Source organism: Balaenoptera musculus, chromosome 5 (assembly GCF_009873245.2).
Source record: "Balaenoptera musculus isolate JJ_BM4_2016_0621 chromosome 5, mBalMus1.pri.v3, whole genome shotgun sequence".
Classification (NCBI taxonomy): Eukaryota; Metazoa; Chordata; class Mammalia; order Artiodactyla; family Balaenopteridae; genus Balaenoptera; species Balaenoptera musculus.
The window spans coordinates 136339492-136359761 of NC_045789.1; the positions used below are offsets into that span (position 1 = coordinate 136339492).

The following is a 20270-nucleotide window of genomic DNA, read 5'->3' on the forward strand; positions in this document are numbered from 1 at the left end:
CTCACTCACTCAACTCTTCCCCTAACGTGAGGAACGGAGGGTCCTGCGGCGAGTCACAGGCTCAGCGCCTGCCGGTCATGTGTCCTTGCTGCTGCTCCCGAGTGTCCACGGTCCCCTCCCGGGACAGAAGCCAACACGTTTGCGCGTGTCAGGCACACAGCTGCAGGAGTGAGCAAAGACCCGGGAAGCTAAGTCACACTTCGCTTAGTAAGGGTCTCCTTGCTCTCCTCCACCAAAGCACAGAGCTAGCAGAACGTAGGAAAATAAACAACAGGGCTTTAATCCTCTGAAATAAAATTTTAAATTTAACATTTAAAACATACCAAGCACGCAGTCCTCAGATTTCTAAGAAAATCCATCTTACTAGGGAAAGTACCTTCTGATCATTAGTAACTAGTTGGGTATAGATTTAAACCTTTCTATAAAGAGACGAACAAACAGGACAAAAGTAACTCAGCGTGTCAAATTCAGTTACTGGCAAAATAAGGAGGTGAGGACGTTAGGGTGTGCCCGCGGGTCTCACATCTCCCAAAGCCAGAAGATGATCGCTCTTAGCAGCGAGCCAGTAACTGATCATGAACGAACTCAAATATGTTCTTCACCAAGGGCATCGTACAACTTTTCTTAGCAAGAAAAATGTTTAAACTCTTGCCTTGCCTTCACTGAGTGACGGGTGGTGGGCTAAGCAGTCCAGGAAGTCGCGTGCTACAGGGAGACGCAGAGGACGCAGTGCAGCCGGCGCAGCCAGCTAGCGAACAGCAGGATTCCTGAAGACCTTTTATTCACTTGAAATACCCTGACGTCCCCCGAGTCTGAGCAGACACGGTGTTTTTCCCGATACCCTAGGGTCCAGTAGCGTCCCGCCGGCCTGTCCCGTAAGCACGTGGAACTAGTAACTCCCGAATGTTCATTAACACGACTGTGCAACTGGCTTGCTTCCTGTCCAGCCACTGGTCACTAAAGCCTGGCAACAAGGTTTAGGAAAAGGTCAAGCGCGCCCGCAGACCAGAAAAGATGAAGCGGCCCGAGTCAGCGAGTGATCCTAACAAAGCCCCGGAGCCCGGGAGGGCCGCTACGCCTCCTTCACCACCCCAACCAGGGCGGGTCTCAGGGTGCGCCCGTGCAGCTTGTACCCCACTTTGTTAACGAGCGCCACCATGCCCGGCTCCTTGCCCTCAACCGGCGTGTGGAACAAGGCCTCGTGCTCGTAGGGGTCGAACTTGGCCCCCACAGGGTTCAGCCGGAGTAAGCCGTGCTTCCTGAACACCTTCTGGATCTGGACCTCAGTCATCACGAGCCCCTCGTAGAGGTTCTTCAGGTGCGGGTTATCGTCTCTAATCTCCTCCTTTGGGACACACTGTGTTGCCTTCTCCAGAATGTCTGCCACCTCCAGCAAGTCCTTGCAGAAGCCCTGAATGCCTACACGAAGTTAAAGAAGAACAGCATTTGCATTCCGTATCAACTGCATGGGCAACTCAAAACTATAAGCCCTGTTTATGTCACACGTGGGCTATTTAATGACACCTTTTCAAATCACTAATTTGCCCTAGAATTTCAATGGCTGGATTAAAAAACAGACAAACTTTTCTGGGGTTTAGACAAAAGCCAATGAGGAATAAAGACCAGCAGCGGAAAACCTGCAGAACCACCATCAGTCCTGCTCCAGGCTAAGAGGACATGCAAACCCCGGAGCACGTCGTTCCCGCAGACAGCAGAGCCAGGAAGGGGCCCAGGTGGCCGCCTCAGCTAAAGAGCATGGGGCCTGGGGCCACATCCCTGGCCATCACCGAACTGCCCGTGTGATCCTGGTTAACCTCTCCAGGTCTCAGCTTCTTTGGTTATAAAACAGGGATAACAGTACCTAACACAGTGAGGCTATGAGGACAAAACCACACACACTCAGAGCACCTAGAACACTAAGTACTCAATACACGTTAGCAATTATTTGGCACCGTGGGGTAAAACTTACCGGGACACACCCCAAGCCTTAACCTTTATCTAACAAAAGAAATAACGTGTTAAAAAACTTCGCATAAATACAGACGTTTGTGGTTCCAAGACAATGCTTCAGCTGCTGAACGAAGGAGGTCAGGGCGCGTGAGAGGCCCACATGGGGTCAGCTCCCCTGGCCCGCCCCACCTTGGCCCTGGCAGTGCAGCAACCGTGAGGCTCCAGCGCGGCCCACTCAAGGCTTCTCGGGTCTTGAAGGCTGTGCGCTTCGAAGGAGGCAGCGCTCGTTTTAGGCTTTACCCTTTCACACAGGGTTTTCACCCCACTGCTTTAAAATGAAATTAAAATTCCACCTATCCGATAAAGATGGGAGCGTCTATTAACGATTAACCCTGTGCTAGCTCCCGGGGAATGTCTGCCCACATGGAACGTATGGTCTCTGAGACATGCAGGAAATGGTCACACAAGTGGCAAGTACAATCACAATCACACTTACACAAGGCGCACTCATGAGTGCTGAGGACAGATTAACCTAAGGGACGCGGTTCGGCAGGGTAGGCGGAGGAAGGTTCCAGGAACCGAGGCCTGGAGAGTCGGGAGGGAGCCACGCGTTGGAGGAACTGAGGGCGGCCAGCCTACCAGGAAGATGCAGACCCAGAGTAGCTGAAGGTTCCAGATGGGGCAGTGGAATGGGCAGAGGTCTGCTGTGGCCACTCTCTGCCTGGGGTGTGGAGCAGGGATGCAAGAGCTGAAGCTGGCCTGGACCAGAGCGGAGGCAGCAGAGACAAGTGGATGAACCAGAGTCCAGGCATCACCACTCACTGGAAGGGAGGGGAGTGGGCTTGAGGGAGGAGAGGGTAGTTCACATGCCTGACCTAAACACCTGGGTGGGCAACGGTATCATTTACTCAAATGAGGAAGAAAGGAAGCACAGGCAGAGGGGAGAATCCAGTTTAAAATACCCGTGAGACATCCAGGTAAAGACATACAGGACTAGAACGCAGAAGAAATGTCTGAACTGGAAAGAGAACCTGTGCGTGGATGCCATTCAGACCCGTGGGAGGGCAAGTCAGCAGGGGAGACGGCGAGAGGAGGAGGGGAGGCCTGCTCCGCGCCCTGAAGAACCCAGACACGCGGAGGGCGACAGACACGCAGCCAGTGCAGGGGATGACCAGAAAGAGGAAGAAGAACAGGAGTTGAGGTGACTGCATCCAGGAACGAAGAGTGTTCCCAGAAGAAGTGAAGCGCCGTTGTTAAGGGGCCCGCGAGGGGAAGGGTGGGGCCCGCCATGGCAGCCTCTTGCTGGGTGCCGCCTTTATGAGCTCTGGGGGTGCCAGTGCCAGGGGGCTGCCCACACGCAGAGGTGAGACTGAAAGCAGAGCCCCCTCCCCGCGGCCGTATGATCCACGCCACTGCCGCCGACTCTGTAAACTCAGCAGCGCGTGCGGGACATCCGAGTGGAAACGGGTGCTCCCGCGGCGGGGAGAGGTCTGGCCCTCGCTGCCGTGGGCTTTGTGAGCACGCACAGAGGCAGGGCCGGGGTCTGGGCTGCCCCCACGGCTCCCACGGCAGGTCCCGGCGCACGACTACTCCGGTCCTGGTACCTGACCTCTGGATCTGTGCTGATGGTTTTGTGCACAGAGCACCTGAGGGACCCCAGGGCCGACTGCCTGCATTCCCACAGCGCAGGCGGGGCTGAGGGCAGTGTGACAACAGCGCACTTCGTGAGCCCGCACAACGGGTGACAGATGGCATCACAGAGCACACTCCCTGGTGGATGGCGCTGGTGGAGGGACGGTGAGTGGCTCCCCTTCCAGCGGGAGCGCTCCAGTCCTGCCCGCCCCACAAGGCAGCTCAGAAGCGGATCTGGGGGCCTCTATTCCAACAACCAGGGAGCAGGACCTGCCCCCAACAGGGCTGTGACAGCCACAGAGCAGAGAGGAGGCCCCGCTCAAATCCAGTGCTGACTCTGGTCCCCACACCACCAGTCACACCTCCTATCAAGGGGATAATGGCCAGGACACGATGAGGAAAGAGGCGGCAGGCATCCACACTAAAAACAGGCCTTGGGCCTTCCCTGGTGGTGCAGTGGTTAAGAATCCGCCTGCCAATGCGGAGGACATGGGTTCGAGCCCTGGTCTGGGAAGATCCCACATGCCGCAGAGCAACTAAGCCCATGCACCACAACTACTGAAGCCCGCACACCTAGAGCCTGCGTGCTGCAACTACTGAAGCCCACGCACCTAGAGCCCGTGCTCCGCAACAAGAGAAGCCAACTCAATGAGAAGCCCGCGCACCGCAACAAAGAGTAGCCCCCGCTCGCCACAACTAGAGAAAGCCCGTGCGCAGCAACGAAGACCCAATGCAGCCAAAAATAAATAAATAAAATAAAATAAATAAAAAACTCACTACAAACAACAGTCCAGGACCAGATGGCTTCACAGGCGAATTCTACTAAACACACAAAGATCCTATACCAATTCTTCTCAAACTCTTCCAAAAGACTGAAGAGGAAGGACACTATGAAGCCACCATCACCCTGATACCAAAACCAGACAAAGACACAACCAAAAAAGAAAATTACAGGCCAATATCTTTGATGAATACATATGCAAAAATTCTCAACAAAATATTAGCAAACCGAATCCAACAACACATAAAAAAGATCATATACCACGACCAAGTTGGATTCACCCCAGGGTCATAAGAATGGTTCAACATATGCAAATCAACCAATGCGATACACCACATCAACAAAAGAGAAGAGGGTTTCCCTGGTGGCGCAGTGGTTGAGAATCTGCCTGCCAATGCAGGGCACACGGGTTCGAGCCCTGGTCTGGGAAGATACCACATGCCGCGGAGCAACTGGGCCCGTGAGCCACAATTACTGAGCCTGCGCGTCTGGAGCCTGTGCTCCGCAACAAGAGAGGCCGCGATAGTGAGAGGCCCGCGCACCGCGATGAAGAGTGGCCCCCGCTTGCCACAACTAGAAGAAAGCCCTCGCACAGAAATGAAGACCCAACACAGCCGTAAATAAATAAATAAATAAATAAATAAAAATTAAAAAAAAACAAAAGAGAAGACAAAAACCACAAGATCATCTCAGCAGATGCAGAAAAAGCATCTGATAAAATCCAACAACCGTTCATGATAAAAACTCTTATGAAAGTAGGTATAGAGGAAACACCTCAACATAATTAAAGCTATTTACGACAAACACACAGCCAACATAATACTTTGGTGAAAAGCTGAAAACCTTCCCACTAAAATCTGGAAAAAGACAAGGATGCCCACTTTCACGACTTCTATTCAATACAGTACTGGAAGTCCTAGCCACAGGAATCACACAAGAAAAAGAAATAAAAGGTATCCAAAATGGTAGGGAAGAGGTAGAACTGTCATATGCAGATAACATGATACTATATTTTGAAAACCCTAAAGACTCCATATAAAAACTACTAGAACTGATAAAGGAATTCAGCAAGATAGCAGGATACAAGATTAACATACAGAAACTGGTTACATTTCTTTACATTAACAATGAAATATCAGAAAAGGAATGTAAAAAAAAAAAAACCTCTTAAAATCCCATCAAATAATACTTAGGAATAAACCTGACAAGGAGGTGAAAGACTTACATGCTGAGAACTGTAAACCATTAGTAAAGGAAACTGAAGATGATTCAAAGAAATGGAAAGATATCCTGTGCTCTTGGACTGGAAGAATTAACATTGTTAAAATGGCCATACTACCCAAAGCAATCTACAGATTTAACGTGATCCCTATCAAATTACCCATGACATTCTCCACAGAACTAGAACAAATAATCCTAAAATTTATACGGAACCACAAAAAACTCAGAAATGCCAAAACAATCCTGAGGAAAAAGAACAAAGCTGGAGGCATAACCCTCCCAGACTTCAGACAATACTGCAAAGCTACAGTAATCAAAACAGCATGGTACTGGCACAACGACAAACATATAGATCAATGGAACAGAATAGAGAGCCCAGCAATAAACCCACACACCTATAGTCAATTAATCTTTGACAAAGGAGGCAATATTCAATGGAGAAAAGACAGTCTCTTTAGCAAGTGGTGTTAGGAGAGTTGGATAGCCACAGGTCAATCAATGAAGTTAGAACACAACCTCTCACCATACACACAAATAAACTCAAAATGGCTTAAAGGATTAACCAAGATGGTGGAGTAGAAGGACGTGCTCTCACTCCCTCTTGCGAGAGCACCAGAATCACAACTGGCTGCTGGACAATCATTGACAGGAAGACCCTGGACTTCACCAAGGAGGAAATCCCACGTCCAAGGACAGAGGAGAAGCCACAGTGAGACGGTAGGAGGGGCGCAATCAGAGTAAAATCAAATCCCATAACTGCTGGGTGGGTGACTCACAGACTGGCGAACACTTATACCACAGAAGTCCACCCACTGGAGTGAAGGTTCCGAGCCCCACGTCAGGCTTCCCAACCTGGGGGTCCGGCAACGGGAGGAGGAATTCCTAGAGAATCAGACTTTGAAGCCTAGTGGGAATTGACTGCAGGACTTCTACAGGACTGGGGGAAACAGAGACCCCACTCTTGGAGGGCACACACAAAGTAGTGTGCACATTGGGACCCAAGGGAAGGAGCAGTGACCCTGGGGGAGACTGAACCAGACCTACCTGCTGGTGTTGGGGGGTCTCCTGCAGAGGCGGGGGGTGGCTCTGTTTCACCGTGGGGACAAGGACACTGGCAGCGGAGGTTCTGGGAAGTGCTCCTTGGCGTGAGCCCTCCCAGAGTCTGCCATTAACCCCACCAAAGAGCCCAGGTAGGCTCCAGCGTTGGGTTGCCTCAGGCAAAACAACAGGGAGGGAACCCAGCCCCACCCATCAACAGTCAAGTGGATTAAAGTTTTACTGAGCTCTGACCGCCACAGCAACAGTCAGCTCTACCCACCACCAGCCTCCCATCAAGCCTCTTAGATAGCCTCAACCACCAGAGGGCAGACAGCAGAAGCAAGAAAAACTACAGTCCTGCAGCCTGTGGACCAAAAACCACAGTTACAGAAAGATAGACAAGATGAAAAGGCAGAGGGCTATGTACCAGATGAAGGAACAAGAAAAAAACCCAGAAAAACAACTAAATGAAGTGGAGATAGGCAACCTTCCAGAAAAAGAATTCAGAATAATGATAGTGAAGATGATCCAGGACCTCGGAATGGAGGCAAATAAGAATGGAGGCAAAGATTGAGAAGATGCAAGAAATGATTAACAAAGACCTAGAAGAATTAAAGAACAAACAAACAGAGATGACCAATACAATAACTGAAATGAAAACTAAACTAGAAGGAATCAATAGCAGAATAACTGAGGCAGAAGAACGGATAAGTGACCTGGAAGACAGAATGGTGGAATTCACTGCTGCGGAACAGAATAAAGAAAAAAGAATGAAAAGAAATGAAGACAGCCTAAGAGACCTTTGGGACAACATTAAACGCAACAACATTCGCATTATAGGGGTCCCAGAAGGAGAAGAGAGAGAGAAAGGACCAGAGAAAATATTTGAAGAGATTATAGTCGAAAACTTCCCTAACATGGGAAAGGAAATAGCCACCCAAGTCCAGGAAGTGCAGAGAGTCCCATACAGGATAAACCCAAGGAGAAACACGCCGAGACACATAGTAATCAAAGTGGCAAAAATTAAAGACAAAGAAAAATTATTGAAAGCAGCAAGGGAAAAACGACAAATACATACAAGGGAACTCCCATAAGGTTAACAGCTGATTTCTCAGAAGAAACTCTACAAGCCAGAAGGGAGTGGCATGATATACTTAAAGTGATGAAAGGGAAGAACCTACGACCAAGATTACTCTACCCAGCAAGGATCTCATTTGGATTTGATTGAGAAATCAAAAGCTTTACAGACAAGCAAAAGCTACGAGAATTCAGCACCAACAAACCAGCTCTACAACAAATGCTAAAGGAACTTCTCTAAGTGGGAAACATAAGAGAAGAAAAGGGCCTACAAAAACAAACCCAAAACAATTAAGAAAATGGTCATAGGAACATACATATCGATAATTACCTTAAACGTGAATGGATTAAATGCCGCAACCAAAAGACATAGACTGGCTGAATGGATACAAAAACAAGACCCATATATATGCTGTCTACAAGAGACCCACTTTAGACCTAGGGACACATACAGACTGAAAGTGAGGGGATGGAAAAAGATATTCCATGCAAATGGAAATCAAAAGAAAGCTGGAGTAGCTATACTCATATCAGATAAAATAGACTTTAAAATAAAGAATGTTACAAGAGACAAGGAAGGACACTACATAATGATCAAGGGATCAATCCAAGAAGAAGATATAACAATTATAAATATATATGCACCCAACATACGAGCACCTCAATACATAAGGCAACTGCTAACAGCTATAAAAGAGGAAATTGACAGTAACACAATAATAGTGGGGGACTTTAACACCTCACTTACACCAATGGACAGATCATCCAAAATGAAAATAAATAAGGAAACAGAAGCTTTAAATGACACAATAGACCAGTTAGATTTAATTGATATATCTAGGACATTCCATCCAAAAACAGCAGATTACACGTTCTTCTCAAGTGCACACGGAACATTCTCCAGGATAGATCACATCTTGGGTCACAAATCAAGCCCCAGTAAATTTAAGAAAATTGAAATCATATCAAGCATCTTTTCTGACCACAATGCTATGAGATTAGAAATGAATTACAGGGAAAAAAACGTAAAAAAGACGAACACATGGAGGCTAAACAATACGTTACTAAATAACCAAGAGATCACTGAAGAAATCAAAGAGGAAATCAAAAAATACCTAGAGACAAATGACAATGAAAACACGACGACCCAAAACCTATGGGATGCAGCAAAAGCAGTTCTAAGAGGGAAGTTTAATAGCTATACAAGCCTATCTCAAGAAACAAGAAAAATCTCAAGTAAACAATCTAACCTTACACCTAAAGAAACTAGAGAAAGAACAAACAAAACCCAAAGTTAGCAGAAGGAAAGAAATCATAAAGATCAGAGCAGAAATAAATGAAATGGAAACAAAGAAAACAATAGCAAAGATCAATAAAACTAAAAGTTGGTTCTTTGAGAAGATAAACAAAATTGATAAACCATTAGCCAGACTCATCAAGAAGAAGAGGGAGAGGACTCAAATCAATAAAATCAGAAATGAAAAAGGAGAAGTTACAACAGACACCGCAGAAATACAAAGCATCCTAAGAGACTACTACAAGCAACTTTATGCCAATAAAATGGACAACCTGGAAGAAATGGACAAATTTTTAGAAAGGTATAACCTTCCAAGACTGAACCAGGAAGAAACAGAAAATATGAACAGAACAATCACAAGTAATGAAATTGAAACTGTGATTAAAAATCTTCCAACAAACAAAAGTCCAGGACCAGATGGCTTCACAGGTGAATTCTATCAAACATTTAGAGAAGAGCTAACACCTATCCTTCTCAAACTCTTCCAAAAAATTGCAGAGGAAGGAACACTCCCAAACTCATTCTATGAGGCCACCATCACCCTGATACCAAAACCAGACAAAGACACTACAAAAAAGAAAATTACAGACCAATATCACTGATGAATATAGATGCAAAAATCCTCAACAAAATACTAGCAAACAGAATCCAACAACACATTAAAAGGATCATACACCACGATCAAGTGGGATTTATCCCAGGGATGCAAGGATTCTTCAATATACGCAAATCAATCAATGTGATACACCATATTAACAAATTGAAGAATAAAAACCATATGATCATCTCAATAGATGCAGAAAAAGCTTTTGACAAAATTCAACACCCATTTATGATAAAAACTCTCCAGAAAGTGGGCACAGAGGGAACCTACCTCAACATAATAAAGGCCATATATGACAAACCCACAGCAAACATCACTCTCAATGGTGAAAAACTGAAAGCATTTCCTCTAAGATCAGGAAAGAGACAAGGATGTCCACTCTCACCACTATTATTCAACATAGTTCTGGAAGTCCTAGCCACGGCAATCAGAGAAGAAAAAGAAATAAAAGGAATACAATTTGGAAAAGAAGAAGTAAAACTGTCACTGTTTGCGGATGACATGATACTATACATAGAGAATACTAAAACTGCCACCAGAAAACTGCTAGAGCTAATTAATGAATATGGTAAAGTTGCAGGATACAAAATTAATGCACAGAAATCTCTTGCATTCCTATACACTAATGATGAAAAATCTGAAAGAGAAATTATGGAAACACTCCCATTTACCACTGCAACAAAAAGAATAAAATACCTAGGAATAAACCTACCTAGGGAGACAAAAGACCTGTATGCAGAAAACTATAAGACACTGATGAAAGAAATTAAAGATGATACCAACAGATGGAGAGATATACCATGTTCTTGGATTGGAAGAATCAACATTGTGAAAATGAGTATACTACCCAAAGCAATATACAGATTCAATGCAATCCCTATCAAATTACCAATGGCATTTTTTACGGAGCTAGAACAAATCATCTTAAAATTTGTATGGAGTCACAAAAGACCCCGAATAGCCAAAGCAGTCTTGAGGGAAAAAAATGGAGCTGGAGGAATCAGACTCCCTGCCTTCAGACTATACTACAAAGCTACAGTAATCAAGACAATATGGTACTGGCACAAAAACAGAAACATAGATCAATGGAACAAGATAGAAAGCCCAGAGATTAACCCACGCACCTATGGTCAACTAATCTATGACAAAGGAGGCAAAGATATACAATGGAGAAAAGACAGTCTCTTCAATAAGTGGTGCTGGGAAAACTGGACAGCTACATGTAAAAGAATGAAATTAGAATACTCCCTAACACCATACACAAAAATAAACTCAAAATGGATTAGAGACCTAAATGTAAGACTGGACACTATAAAACTCTTAGAGGAAAACATAGGAAGAACACTCTTTGACATAAATCACAGCAAGATCTTTTTTGATCCACCCCCTAGAGTAATGGAAATAAAAACAAAAATAAACAAATGGGACCTAATGAAACTTCAAAGCTTTTGCACAGCAAAGGAAACCATAAACAAGACGAAAAGACAACCCTCAGAATGGGAGAAAATATTTGCAAACGAGTCAACGGACAAAGGATTAATCTCCAAAATATATAAACAGCTCATTCAGCTCAATATTAAAGAAACAAACACCCCAATCCAAAAATGGGCAGAAGACCTAAACAGACATTTCTCCAAAGAAGACATACAGACGGCCACGAAGCACATGAAAAGGTGCTCAACATCACTAATTATTAGAGAAATGCAAATCAAAACTACAATGAGGTATCACCTCACTCCTGTTAGAATGGGCATCATCAGAAAATCTACAAACAACAAATGCTGGAGAGGGTGTGGAGAAAAGGGAACCCTCTTGCACTGTTGGTGGGAATGTAAATTGATACAGCCACTATGGAGAACAATATGGAGGTTCCTTAAAAAACTAAAAATAGAGTTACCATATGACCCAGCAATCCCACTACTGGGCATATACCCAGAGAAAACCGTAATTCAAAAAGACACATGCACCCGAATGTTCATTGCAGCACTATTTACAATAGCCAGGTCATGGAAGCAACCTAAATGCCCATCAACAGACAAATGGATAAAGAAGTTGTGGTACATATATACAATGGAATATTACTCAGCCATAAAAAGGAACGAAATTGAGTCATTTGTTGAGAAGTGGATGGATCTAGAGACTGTCATACAGAGTGAAGTAAGTCAGAAAGAGAAAAAACAAATATCGTATATTAATGCATGTATGTGGAACCTAGAAAAATGGTACAGATGAGCCGGTTTGCAGGGCAGAAGTTGAGACACAGATGTAGAGAATGGACATATGGACACCAAGGGGGGAAAACTGCGGTGGGGTGGGGATGGTGGTGTGCTGAACTGGGCGATTGGGATTGACATGTATACACTGATGTGTATAAAATTGATGCCTAATAAGAACCTGCAGTATAAAAAAACAAACAAAACAACTAATACTAAACTTTCATTGGGTTATTTGTGTGGAAATATGTTAATATAAATGTTTCAGACATTACATGAAATTTCTAAAAATCTTATATTTGTATTTGTATGGAAATATGTTAATATAAATGTTTCAGACATTACATGAAATTTCTAAAAATCTTATATTTGTATTTGTATGGAAATATGTATGGAAATATGTTAATATAAATGTTTCAGACATTACATGAAATTTCTAAATCTCTTATATGTTCTGGTATAATGTTATAAGTCATAATCCTAGTTATTACTTTAAAATGTATATCTCAGAAATAACTAATTTTCTTGTCAACTGCATTATTATGAACTTTCATCAAATCTTTAACTGTGGTCATTTTTAAGTCTTGTCATTTACAGACAGTTCTGGGTGTACTCTGATGCTTTTGCAAGTATGTTCCTATAAAAGGGTTTCATCTTCAAGAAATTCATGGAAAAGACTCTGACAAGTACAGGTTTCTGGTAACTGACTGTACTGCTGAACTGAATGAATAAGCATTTTCAGAACTCTAATGAAAAACTGATGAACTCAAAAAAGTGCTAACAAAAGATCAAGATGAAAAAAAAAATTTAATTACATGGGACTGAGTGAACTGATGAGGATGAGTATAATTTTTGTGACTTTCTGTCTGAATTAAAAAAAAAAAAATCCCACAAGGTCTCAGAGGCAAAGAATATACAAATCAATTTTCACTGCAAAGTAAAGGAGCTGTTACAGTGGAGGATTACTGGACTGAATGTCAATATTATAACATAGTATGAGTGTGTTTCAGGTTTGGTAATTGCAATAATCATTGTTGCTTTTGTTGTGGTCATCCATGTACAATGCTTGGTGTCAGTCTATTTATCTCTTGTAAAAATAAAATACAGTGTGTGTGTGTGAAAAAAAAAAAATGGCTTAAAGACCTAAATATAAGACAAGACACCGTAAAACTCCTACAAGAGAACACAGGCAAAACATTTTCTGACATAAATTGTACCAATGTTTTCTCAGGTCAGTCTCCCAAGGCAATAGAGATAAAAGCAAAAATAAACAAATGGGTCCTATCAAACTTATAAGCTTTAGCACAGCAAAGGAAACTATAAACAAAACAAAAAGACAACATACAGACTGGGAGAAAATATTTGCAAATGATGCAACCTACAAGGGCTTAATTTCCAAAATATACAAACAGCTCATAAAACTCAATAACAAAAAACCAAACAACTCAATCAAAAAATGGGCAAAAGACCAAAATAGACATTTCTCCAAAGAAGACATACAGATGGCCAATAAGCACATGAAAAGATGCTCAACATTGTTAATTATTAGAGAAATGCAAATCAAAACTACAATGAGGTACCACCTCACACCAGTCAGAATGGCCACCATTAAAAAGTCTACAAATAACAAATGCTGGAGAGGGTGTGGAGAAACGGGAACACTCCTATACTGTTGGTGGGAATGTAAATTGGTACAGCTACTATGGAGAACAGTATGGAGGTTCCGCAAAAAACTAAAACTAGAGTTGCCATATGATCCAGCAATCCCACTCCTGGGCATACATCCAGACAAAACCATAATTCAAAAAGATACATGCACTCCTATGTTCACAGCTGCACTACTTACAATAGCCAAGACATGGAAACATAGAAATGTTCACTGACAGATGAATGGATAAAAAAATGTGGTATATATGTATATTCAATGGAATATGACTCAGCCATAAAAAAAAGAATGAAATTATGCCATTTGAAGCAACACAGATGCAACTAGAGATTATCATACCAAGTGAAGTAAGTCAGAAAGAGGAAGACAAATACCATATGACATCACTTATATGTGGAATCTAAAGTATGGCACAAATGAACCTATCTATGAAACAGAAACAGAATCACAGGCACAGAGAACAGACTTGTGGTTGCCAAGGCAGGGGGGTGGGGAAGGGATGGAGTGGGAGTCTGGGATGAGCAGATGCAAACTACTATATATGGAATGGATAAACAACAAGGTCCTACTGTAGAGCACAGGGAATTACATTCAATATCCTGTGATAAACCAAAATGGAAAAGAATATAAAAAAAGGAATATATATATGTATAACTGAATCACTTTGCTGTACAGCAGAAATTAACAACATTGTACATCAACTATACTTCAATAAAATTAAAAAAAAAAAGATTTGTTCTCTGTGTTGAACTCAGATCTTATCAATAGTTTCCACTGTGAGCACCTAAGGTCTTACTGTGAACCTGAGGTTCTGCATCTACAACAAGGGGACCGGAAGCTCCGTCCCCACAGGTACTCAAATGGTAGCCTTCTGGGTAATCAACACAACACATCTGGGGTTGGGAGACGAGCCTCAGTGCCAGCGCCGTTACCAGGTTTGTGCTGAATGGCAAGTCATTTCAGCCTCACTGATCTCGACTGTAAAAACTGGAAGGATGATGACAGAAACATACAAAGGTGACAATGCAGACAGCGTCTGAGGAGGTCCTAAGTGAGACCAATGTTAGGGCTGCTCCAGCTAAGGAACTGAGCCTCACAGAGCCGACCTCTTAGTTACCTGCAGGCTCACACTGAGGTCTTTGTGTGGAAGAGCAAAGGATACGCTCCTCATTGAAGGAATCACGCTCACCACTCCGAGTGCGAGTCATAAGGGCAATTGTGCTCCTTCTAGACAACAGCTGACCCATCTCAGAAACTGGAGGGGGTGCAACCAGCAGGCTCCCCACCTCCTCACGGGGCTAATCACTGTGCCTGGCACTCTGATACTCCCCTTCCTTGCCCCATGTTTCCCCACGATCAATATCATATAATGTTGAAAGTTACCATATAGTTTCGCCTCCTCCACCAATTTTTGGCTCCTCTGCCGCAAGTTCTCACTATCTGCTAAAGCTCGCTTATATTTTTCCTTAAAAAAAAGAAAGGGAGAAAGAAAGACTGATTCACATGAATTAAATATGGGACAAATTCATAGGAAAGCAAATCTGATATAATAAACTCCAAGTCAAAACACAAGTAACAGCTATCATCACGTTTGAGATTCTGGGTTAGACAGCTGCTGCTTAATAAACAGAAACAAATTAACCTGCGTCACTATTTCCACCAAGTGGGGAATAAGATGGGCAGGTGTCGCATATTCATGTAGCCCCCAAGGCCATTCTCTCTCAGTATATAGCTGGGGAAAGGACAAGGAAAAGCTTCTAGTTTCTCGTGGTTCCGATGGTTCTCCTCAAGGAAGGACCATTCATTCATTCCTCAGCAGAGTCTCCAACTTAAGGGAATCCTAGAACCCCAGTTAGGGGCTGACCCGCCTCAGTTCCCACACCCTGAAGAGAGGTTTAGGAGAACAACGAACCTGAGTGGACAGCTTTGGCCTCTACGCCACAGAAGAGGAAAAACCCCATCAATGAACCTTTGGTATTGTTAACATTGCCCAGATATGATTCAGCTGAAACGTTTATTGTGTACTAATCATCTGAATTCTGGTATCTTCCTCATTTTGAACCAACTTTTCCTGTAATCTCATCCATCTCCTGGAATTTCTATTTTTCGTGTGCACCAGGTTACTGTGTTCAGCCTTCAGGCGATTCCAATGCCGTGGTTAAGAGCAAGGCCTCCCAGGCTCAGGCCCTCGCCCTGCCACTCAGTGGCCAGGTGACCTTTGGAAGTTTACCAAACCGTCCTGGACCTCAGTTTCCTCATCTGTAAACAGGGATATTAACGGTTGACTCACAGGGTTGTTGTGAGAACTAATATAAATAAAGGGATTAAAACAGCCCCAACACACAGTATTTGATATTATCATTCTTAAATGCTTACAGAGCTCGATTTGTGCCACTCATGCTTTTCCACATGGGATCATAATCTATATTACTAATCAGTTCATAAAACTCCTACCTCCCTAGGAGAGCACCACGTGGCCGTACCTCTGCCCCCCACCCTTGTCCTTCCCTAAGACCAGCTTAAAGGGCCCTACTGAATAGTCCTCACCTGTAAAGACCATTTTAAGCCTTAATTCAATATAACCTAGGTAGCACACAGAGATGACCCTCATGACAACCAGAGCCACACAGGATTTGGGTTCTATCCCTTCTCTGGTAGTAACTTGTTGTAGGACCCAGCCGTAGTCCTTGGACAATGATGGGATTTGTCCGGCTTCCGTCTCTGTCGTCACGGAGGCTGGCCAGACGTCCTCGGAAAAGGCTCACCTGGAGTTCGAAAGACCACGCTCCCCACGAGAGCCCGCAGCCTTACCATGGTCTCCTTCAGCTGCTCTTCCAGCTTGGCCTTCTCTTCCATCAGTGTCTTCTCTGCAGAGGGCAGATCTGTCTTCTGTTCATTCTGACCCACGTCCTCCTCCAAGTTCTGGCCATTGTTCTTCTGCTTTGTAGCTGTGCACAGCAGCCGAGGAGAGGACCTAAAGACAAGTCCACATGCTAGAAGTTAAGATCATGGTTTTTCTGCTTCGTAAAGTCAGATGTATGACTTCAGAAATCAGAGCGGATTTAAAACTATTTGCTACTGACTCATGGGGGAGAGAGGATTTACTTTAGATCCAATAAAGGTAAACTGCATATGACGTATAGAAGCTGTTTGTTGATATAAAGTCTTCTGCAACACATTCCTAAACTAATATGTCAGTGTACCAAGGCTATGGTACTAACCTCCTCTTCTCCCCACTTTAAACATCTCCTTCTGAGATATGGTCACCCAGACCCCACCACATAGCAATGCAGTAGCTACTACTGGAGGTGAGGCCCAGTGCTGATGCTGATTACAAAGCTAAGGGGCAGAGATCTTGCCCACAGGGTACTTGGGTCATGCAAAAAAGATATCTACACACAAAGAACCGTAATGTGAGGTTGAAAGTGATAAAAGAGGAACCATGCACTTTGGGAGGCTCAGAGTAGAATATTTCTAGCTTTGGGGAAATGGAAGGCAATGAAACGGTTTGTGCAGCAGGGCTTTGAAGGATAACTAAGAGTTCACACAGAGTCAGGAATGGACGAGACAGACCCACTTCAGGAAGAGGGAAGGGCTTGGACAAAGGCATGGAGGTTGGAAAAGCATGGGGATGGTATGTACAGGGGAAATACAAAGAGCTCTAAAACTAATGTTGCAAGGGACTTAAAGTATTACCCAATCTGATCCCCACATGAAAAAGGTTAAGTGATAAACTCAAGGCCACAAAGCCACTAAGGAATGATACACATCTCTGCACCAGGTCCAGTGGAGCTCTTAATTATGCCACAGTCCAACCTGAAAATAAACCACATGCGATTTCTTCCCAGATTAAAAAAAACTGCCTCGATGAACAGGAAAGCTAGGAGTACACAGAACATATGTACAAGGATGTTTACAGCAACCGGAAACAGATCGTTGGTCAGAAGGAGATGGCTGAACAAGCTGTTGCTTCCGTGATCTGGAATACTGAGCAGCTACCAAATAGAATATGTTAAACTGCCATCTTTTGGCTACGCCACGGGTGCACTGTGCAGGAAGAAATGCAACTTAGAGAAATGCACAAAACACGACCCTGCTTTTATAAACTCAAACCAGAAATCCTGTGTAGGTACATGTGTCTGAGGCCCGCAGAAAGCAATAAGAGGATTCATTAGTCTGTTACCCTGGGGTTGAAATGCAATAACTTTTTACTGTTATTTTTACTTTTGTGATGAAAAAAAACCTGATAATCTGAAAACTGAGTGTGCTGTTGTGAAGCCTGCCTTTCTTCCTAGATGTCCTGACCTCTGGGTGCGACAGTCACCGCCCTTCTGCAGGTCACCTCCGCTCTACCGACCTCCCTGGAGCGCCAGAGGCTTCCGCAGCAGCCAGAGCGAGTCTTGCTTTGCTTTTCAGGGAGGGAGACGGAGGCTCCGGGGGCTCAGTTACTCCGAAAGCTACGCATACAATTCAGCTCTCTAGACTCCCCAACTTGAACCTCTTTCCACAAAACCAGCTCTCAGAGCAGAAATTCACGCTGTCCTGGCAATTAATTCCAGATACAAAAAAATCACAAATTACTTGAGCAAAGAGGCCTTTTCACTCGGGCTTTCCAGGTGGGCTTGTTCCCACACAGTTCTACACCTTGTATCGGGCTGGAATCGCAGCTGCATCCCCGCGCACTACCATAGTCCCCGCTGCCCGGCCCGGTCTCCCCATCACTCAAGCAGCTCCTGCGGGGAAAGCCCAGCTCCTGCTCTGCGCACCTTCTACCCAGCCTGTCTTCTACCAGATAACCTGGTTCTGGGAAGCTCCCCCAACGCAGAAGGTGCTAAGCACTCGCTAAACTAACTTACGAGGCTGGACTTTGAAAAAGCAGAAACCGCAGGTTGAAAAAAAAACACGAAAGAAGAAAAGCCAAGGTGAGGGCACTGCCTCGTGACCCCCGCCGCGGAGTCACCGCTCTTGTCGAAATAAGCCGCTGTCCCCACGGCGGGGCAGGCGCCGCTGCCCTTCTGACCTCAGGCTCCGGGGCACGCGGAGGTGGACGAGGACTCGGGCCGAGCGGAAGGAGCCAGCGCGCCGCCACCCCGCGCCCCGGGGACCCGCACACGCGGCCGCCTCGTGCCGGCCTGGGCTCGCGGGCGGCTCGGCGCGGCCTCAGGCTCGCGCGGGGCGCCGTCCCACCCTCCCAGGGCCCGCCCCGCGGGCAGCACGGGCAGCGAGGCCGCAGGGCAGCCCCGCGGTGTCCGCGCCCCGCGTTGGGGAACCGCCGCCCACAGCGCCCGGGCCGGAGCCGGGCAGAGCTCGGGTCGGAGGGGACGGGGGCGGCACGCGCACCGCGCTCTTCCTCAGCCCGGGCAGCCTGCGCCCCTTACCTGAGAGACAACGCCAAAGCCGGGAGGTTGTGCCGCGCCAGCCTCACACACCGAGCCGCCATCACTGCCGCCGGCACTGCGCGCGCACGGGGCATGCGCTGAGGCGGCTGGCCCGTCCCTTCGGCCACCAGGACACTCGCGCAGACTCTGTGCTTCCTTCCCCGCCCAACTACTTCCCCTCAGCCAATCCACCACCGCTTCTCCTCTGATGGACAGATCATACTCACCACTAATTGCAGGTCTTGGAGGCGCCCTCTCCCCTCCCCCGGTGGGCGGGGTCTGAGGCCTTCCAGATCCCGAGAAGGTGAGGAGGTGAAAGGTGAAGGAAACCGTGGGAGGAGATTCTCCGCGGAGGGGCGTGGTCAAAGGAAGAACCAATAGGGAGGGAGCATGGGGGTGGGGCGCCGGAAGTGCGAGCTTGAGAGCGCAGAGAGGGGCTAGTCGGTTTTCCCGTCTGGTCGCGCGTTGCAGCTTTCGGGCCGCCCTTTCCTCTGGGTGTCGGCGGTGAGTCGGGGCTGGCATTTGCCCCGTTCTCACTTGCAGCGCGAGCTCCTGGAACCGTGCCGGGCACCGGGCGCTCAGTGTGGGCTAAATGCAAATAGGCCAAGGACAGAAGCACGTCCACGGGCAACCGCAGGACTTTAGAAAAGTCGGTTAAAACAGTGTTAGGGGAGCACCGCCCGTCCTGCCTGTGGCTCCGCGGCGGCGGAGGAGGGGGAAGGGGCGAGGGCTGGTGGCCGGAGGGGACTCCGTCGCTACCTGTGAGTTTTATTAACGCGAAAACCAAAACCCAGGAAGGCGTTGGTGCTGGGTGAGGGGAATTGGGTGTGTGTTGTTGTCTGTTTGCGCTCTTCTTTCACCTTCAGTTTTATCAGAGTAAAACACAAAGCATAACAAGATAAGAACAGCACCGAGGAAGGCTCTGGGGACACAGCCAAAGCTCATAAATCCAAATGTTTTCGTTAATCTGTCAAAGGTCAGTGCTACCGTATCATGTGCCACGAAGGACCCGAGGTGCTGGAAGAGGAGGTGTCGCTCAGCTGCTGTCCCTGCAGCGAGGCGCCCTGGGAGCTCTGGCGTGGCCCCTGCTTCAGCACTGCCTGGCCTGCTGTCTCTCCGCCAGGACGGAGGACTGGAGCCTGCGGCGTCCCTGAGATCCCGGGGCTGGAGCCCGTGGTGTCCCAAGTGCAGTGCTGCCTGCATGTCATATTTGGGGGTTTTTTTGTTTTTCTTTAAATTAATTATTTTTGGTTGCATTGGGTCTTCGTTCCTGCGCGCGGGCTTTCTCTAGTTGCTGCGAGCGGGGGCTACTCTGTTGCGGTGCGCGGGCTTCTCACTGCGGTGGCTTCTCTTGTTGTGGAGCACGGGCTCTAGGCGCGCCGTCTTCAGTAGTTGTGGCACGCGGGCTTCAGT

At 46.1% G+C, this 20270-nt stretch overlaps 1 protein-coding gene across 1 annotated transcript; it reads right to left on the reverse strand.

The window, feature by feature from the left end:
- Positions 1-258: 258 nt before the first annotated feature.
- Positions 259-19010, reverse strand: GRPEL1 (GrpE like 1, mitochondrial). The gene is made up of 4 exons (XM_036853677.1): positions 18858-19010; positions 16291-16453; positions 14863-14944; positions 259-1419 (listed from the first exon to the last, which is right to left on the reverse strand). The coding sequence occupies exons 1-4, from the start codon at positions 18950-18952 to the stop codon at positions 1073-1075; spliced, it is 687 nt and encodes a 228-aa protein (XP_036709572.1). The 5' UTR covers positions 18953-19010; the 3' UTR covers positions 259-1072.
- Positions 19011-20270: the final 1260 nt, after the last annotated feature.

Coding starts and splice junctions, on each gene's coding strand:
- GRPEL1 (XM_036853677.1), bottom strand. CDS start 18,952: ATGCCCCGTGCGCGCGCAGTGCCGGCGGCAGTGATGGCGGCTCGGTGT. Junction 16,454..18,857: donor GCTTTGGCGTTGTCTCTCAG/GTAAGGGGCGCA, acceptor ACTTGTCTTTAG/GTCCTCTCCTCGGCTGCTGT. Junction 1,420..14,862: donor GGAGGAGGCGAAACTATATG/GTAACTTTCAAC, acceptor AACTTCGTGTAG/GCATTCAGGGCTTCTGCAAG.